The 6000-nt window shown below is 34.7% G+C and overlaps 1 protein-coding gene across 2 annotated transcripts in view; it reads left to right on the top strand.

Annotated features, from left to right (window-relative positions):
• The first annotated feature begins 909 nt into the window (after positions 1–909).
• SLC26A7 (solute carrier family 26 member 7) overlaps positions 910–6000 on the top strand; it is a 208064-nt gene continuing 202973 nt past the window's right edge. For both annotated transcript variants that reach the window (XM_059901193.1, XM_059901192.1), the window contains exon 1: positions 910–1441. In XM_059901193.1, coding sequence (XP_059757176.1) covers positions 1249–1441 — 193 coding nt within the window. In that variant the 5' untranslated portion in view covers positions 910–1248. The remainder of the gene's footprint in view (positions 1442–6000) is intronic.

Raw genomic sequence — 6000 nt, 5'->3', positions numbered from 1 at the left:
AAAGACTTCCAGAAAACAGATCTCTACTCTCTGGACAAATAGGCATTAAAAGGGCTCCAGCAAACTTTATACATGGTGTTCTTTTTCTTAGCTTCACAATTTTAGTTAATATATTGGCTTTTTGGTTTAATCCGAATGGCACAGCTCATAAATGTAGGCTTTTTATTCTGGGGGCTGGGCCTTACAATCATAAAATAAAGGTCTTTGACAGCCTGACTGTTCCATTATAAAATGTAACATCTTTTTTAAAATAGAGAAACCCCCCAAAAGTCTTGTGAATATAGGCCAGAATCATAAAAAATATTGGGGACATTTCAAACAGTAGTATGAACCATATGTCATTCCTCAGAAATTTCAGTTACAAGAGCACGAGTGTGAGAATTATATAATTGGAAAAATAGAGGAAACTGAATGAACAATTCAGAGACAGGAAAGAACTGTTGCCACAAATAATTGTTCATTGTATGCTTATTTTCTTAGCCCATGAAATAAAATTTCAGTTTGTTTATGAGAACTGGCTATTCTGTTCCCAGACTGGGCAGTGGCTGTCTGAATGTTTCTGTATGAATGAAAATCTCGTCTCCCAGGCAAAAAAAAAAATAAGGACATTTAGCAATGCCTCTTATGTTTCTGAATGTTTTAGAACTGGCAGTTGTTTGATATATTGAAAATATACACTCCCCAAAGAAGTAAATCTAGATTCTCTGAATACATTTTGCATGGCAAACCTCTCTGGCAATTTTATGGTTTTGCATAGCTTGTAGGGAGAGACGGGAATAGCTAAATGCTTCCTGGGTTCATTAGCATAACCCAGCCCACTTCCAACACATGCCCAGAACTACCTCATTAGCTGCTGGGATTTAAGCCAAAACGTAAGACTACAGTGAATATAAGGGGAATTACTGGCAAGAGAACTCTACACCAACTTAACACTGAATCATTACTTTTCCAAGATGAGAAAAATATTATACTAACAGGGACCATTTCTCCATCTCATTCAAATAAGAATTCAAGGTTTTAATCTGTATCTTTCATCTAGCATAATTAGCTGTACCATAATAACACATACAGCCTGGCTGCATATATTTAAGTGCTGTCTCTCTCCCTCTTTCTTTTATTGATTTATTTTCTGGATTGCTTTGACATTGTAAACCACAGACGAGTTGGAGCCTGGCATTGAAAGGAGGTGTTCTGCAACGATTTTTTTCTTGTTTAAAGAAGTTTACTTCTACAAGAGGTAATCTGAAAATGACAGAGGCAAAGAGAAAAAAGAAAAGTGTGCTCTGGAGCAAGATGCATATGCCCCATTGTGAAGACTTTAAACAGTGGTGTAGAAGGCGGCTACCTATTTTGGAATGGGCAACACATTACAATCTGAAAGAAAATTTGCTTCCAGACGCTGTGTCTGGGATAATGCTGGCAGTTCAACAGGTGACACAAGGTAACGTACTGCATTTGATTTTCCTGTCTTATGCAGAATAGATATCAATTTGCTTTCTTGGAAGAGTATTGTGACCTAAGATCTACTAATGAAATGTATTTTAATTAACTTTGGGGGAATAAACACATTGAATATCTGTATACAAATGTTTTCCTAGTTGTCTTTTTTTTTTTTGCTATTTTTTGATACCTAATAAGCATCAAACCAATTTTTTAATGGCATTATATATTTGCAATGTTAAAATTCATACTATATGAGTAAAGATCAATAATTTCAGTAATTGTGGGAGAATGAGTTTTTATAGTTTGACCTTGCTGATACAGCTTCCTACTTAAGCTGAATCAAGCTATAAAATATCTCCTGGCTTGAACAAGTCATTTGTAAACCTAATTAGCAACATGCAATTACCTTTGTAGTCTTGAGAGTTGCTATAAGCAAGGAGTAGACCTTTCTGTACATAAAGGAGGCTCTTTGCCAAGATCATTATTTGCAGAGAGAATCCTGTGTGTCCTTAGAGCTTATGTTTTCACATGCTGATTTAATTCTGTATCACATTACATACTGTTTGTTTCTCAATACAAAATTTAAACTGGTGAGAAGTCTGATTTTAACTTTCCCAAAGCAGATTATAAATGATATTCTGGATTTAGATAGGTGTTTCTCTTGGTGAAAGCTCTTAGGTAACTAATGTGCATACAGTGTATGAGCATGTATCTGTTTTTTTGTGTGTGTATTTTCCTGAAAGGTATATTCATTGTATTCTTAAAAATTAATTCAGGTAATAATTTTCTACCTGTAGCAAGAAAAGGAACTGATTTTTTCAGCCTTGAGAATTTGTAAAATGTTCCTTGGCACAGACTCTGTAGATTTATATTTTTTTTTGCAGTTTTACTACCTCCCTGGCTTGAACTATTATTCATACCGTTAAATTATAAGCACTTTTCTAATTGAATTATTCTGTAGCTGGAACAAACTGGTTTATGTGTTTCTGTTTTCAGTATGATTAGGAACATATGCACTGGCAGCTTTACTTTAAGATCCATAATACTATCGTACTTTCTGGGATTCCATTTCCCTGAATAGTCTTCTATTATATGTTTAATGACCATTTTGCCAAAAGCAAAGCATAGTAGTCTTTCATAAAAATGCAAAGTAAATAGCAGGTTAAGGCATTTTTTAGGATTGTATTTATTGAATTTTAAATTCGAAATGAGACACTACCATGGACTTTGAAACTAAGGTGATGAGCTTACAAGGACTTTTTCACCAGACAGTTTCAGTATATTTTATAAATTTATTTTGCTTTAATTTATTGTAAAGTGAAAGAAAAATATATTTCTAAAACTAAATTTTTTTCATCTTTGTTAAATACCAGGTTAATAAGAAAATTTGGGGATATGATAAAGATACCTGTGATACATCATTAGCATTATCATTTATGTGTCTTTGGTAGTTAATTGTATGGCTTTTCTTTGGATATAAATATTGAGGGGTTTTGTTTTATGAGCCATGCATTTCACTGGTTATGAAGAAATATGTTGGCCAGCCCCCGACTGATGAGAAGCACAAAGCTTACTCAGCCCTTGTGTCTTGAAAGTTATGGATCTGGCTCTTGGTTCTCTTGGAAGGCTCCCAGGGATTGGGCAAGGAAGGCTGCACTGCTAGAAAGAACTTAAAGGTTTTTGTTGGTGTATGGACAGACTAATCCTTCTAAAAGTACTTTAAAAACAATTCTCTCAAACTTTCTCATGCTTACCCACTATGGGTAAATATCATAAGCTACCATTTGTTGTAAGGGGCATTGCTGTAAATCCCTTATATACATTATCATCTTACCCTATCACAACAAAATCCCAAATGATAGCAGTCCTCCATTTTCCATATGAGAAAGTGGAAGCTTAGACAAGTAAATAATTTTCCCTGGACCTCATGCCTGATAAGTGGTAGAGTCAGAACTTGATTCCAAAGCTAACACTCAACATTCTATGCTTTATACTCTACACTGCCAAAATAACTAGACTTTTTTCATAGTACCAATGTTATTAGTAATAGAAGGCATTTCTTTGGAAAGGTGCGAATATCCTTTCCTTTAAATTACCTTTGCATTTAGGTTTCACCCCTGTAGTTTTTAGACTCAAAGGCAGAGTGACAAGGGAAATAACTACAGTAGAACATGGAGTAAGGAAGGCACTTAGATATCATTACCTGCTATTCATATGAATAGAGTATTGGCAATCATTATCAACTCCATTTATTTAGGAAAAATTAGAAGAAAAAAGGGGTAATTTTTGCTCTTGCATCATAATGCAAACAATAGAAACAAAGATCTGATTTTACTCTACCAGTCTTTGAAGCAGCTTTTCAGTTATTCAACATAGTTGAATTACATGAAATTGTTGAATTCAATGTTTTTTAACCTACAAATACAAAAAATTATATAATTCAATCCAGTAGTTGTTTTTAATTCTTCTTTCTCTAGAAATGCGTTTAAAATTAAGGTTAAAGGAAACTAACATTTGAGCCTTTTCTATATGTCAAATACCAAGGAGCCATTTTAAATTATTTTATTAAAGATTTCCTAGTTGTTAAATATAGACACTTATCAGTCATCATCATAATTGATTCCTCTGTAGTATTTTCTGTGTTGACTATAGCCTTTCTAAAACCATTTCTTCTCTTGCGCTTTAGACACTGCTCTTCTGTTTACATTCTGCTACCTCTCTGGCCTTCTCTTATTATGAGCCTTTGCAGATTTTGCTTCCTACTCTATCTACCCATTAAACATTAGTGTCCTGGAGACTCAAACCCTGGGCCTTCTTCTCTGAAAATGTCTTAGGCTATTTTATCTGCATCAGAGGCTCTAACCACCTTCACTGTACTACTGAAACTTTCTTCTCAACCCGAGATCCACGTATTCAACTATACAAACCTAGAATCTCCTAAAAGCACTTCAAATGCAATGCTAGTCTTCTAAAAGAAACAAACTGAATGATACCACCATCCTAACCGGAATTATAATAATAAATAATAATAACAGTAATTTTTAGACACAAAAGAACACTTGACATATATACAAAACTGAGGCTTACAGAGAATAAATAACTTGCTTACAGTCACACAGTAAATGAGTTAGAAGAGAGAGAATTTTAACCCAAGTGGTCTGGCTCCAGGGACTATGTTCTCACCTTTGTACCAGACTCTCACAGAGTCTCAAGTCATTCACAACTCTTCCCTCTCTTTTGCTACTCTACCATCTAGTGTACAATCAACCACCAGGTTCTGTTGTTTCTATTCCCTAAATATCTTTCCAAACTAATAGTCTTACTACATGTTCCCGGCTACTGCCCTAGTTCACTGACCTATTGAAATCATCATCTTGTGGGTCTTCATTCTCTACTCTATCTCCTCCTGTAGGCCATTCCATACTGTAGCTGGAATGATCATAAAAATCTAAACATCAATTCCCCGTTCAGAATTCTTCAGTGACCCTCTGTTTTCTCTAGGATAAAAGCCCGATTCTTCAGAATAATCTATTAGATCATTAATAATCTGGACCCCTTAATGCAAAGTTCTACTCAAAGAGATCATTCCTCTGATAATCCCTCCCAATCTCCTGGGAAAGATGTATGTTTTCTTACCTCCTACTCCCTTTGTACTTTTTACATATCTCTATAATAGGCCTTAACAGATTGTATTGTAATCTTTTGGTACAACTCTTTATGCACTGGTGGGTAAGCTTTGGAAAGAATGTCTTAATCTTTATATTTTTGCCGACTTGTACCTGGTGCATCGACATAGGTTTTCAGTAACATAGGTTTTCAGTAAATGTTTCTCGATATCATTAAATAAACAATTTAGCTCCTGAAGCCTCTCATTGTTCTACGGTAACATGCTGCCACTCTAGGAAGGAAATTAAATTTAAATTAATTCTTATGTTTTCAAAATAAATGTAATAAAGATATCGATAGTAAAAAATACATAAAAATGTGAGTAATTAATTTCTTCCAATTCCCCTTACTTTCCTGAATTTATAAACTCATAACCCACCAGACAAATCTGGTAAAAGATTTGTCTGTGTTTCCTTCGTCCCAGTGTTGAATTTTTCCTCCAACCAACATTAATCCTTCTGTATAGTTCATATGAAAATCTAGGTGCCTGGCTTCTCTTGAAAAAGGGAAATACCTGGCCATAAGGGGCCAATGTTCCCATGTGGTAAAAACCTGCTGGCTCCCCCTGTGGACAGGGCATGTGCTTTGTATTTTGCTACAGTTCCCACCATTCACACATCTGCTACCACCCTTCCTCCTAGTATCCCTATTATCTGCCTATCCCTATGAGTGTCTGAATTTGTATCCCCTGCCAAGACATTTTCTAACATGTTTTGTTGAAATGCCTTGAACTCATTCTTGAATAAAACCTTTAAGAGAGAATACTTAAGACTAGGCTCTTAACTTAAATCTGCACAACTTTCAGGTCTGTGAACTTGCATTAATATATTCTAATATACTTCATTTCTTTTTTTGTTTTTCTTTTGTTTTTAATTTTTTTCTTTCTATTTT

This window comes from Balaenoptera ricei, chromosome 17, assembly GCF_028023285.1.
Source record: "Balaenoptera ricei isolate mBalRic1 chromosome 17, mBalRic1.hap2, whole genome shotgun sequence".
In the NCBI taxonomy this organism is placed as follows: domain Eukaryota; kingdom Metazoa; phylum Chordata; class Mammalia; order Artiodactyla; family Balaenopteridae; genus Balaenoptera; species Balaenoptera ricei.
Note: the sequence above shows the minus strand (reverse complement) of the source record. Positions and strands in the feature narration are given on the sequence as shown.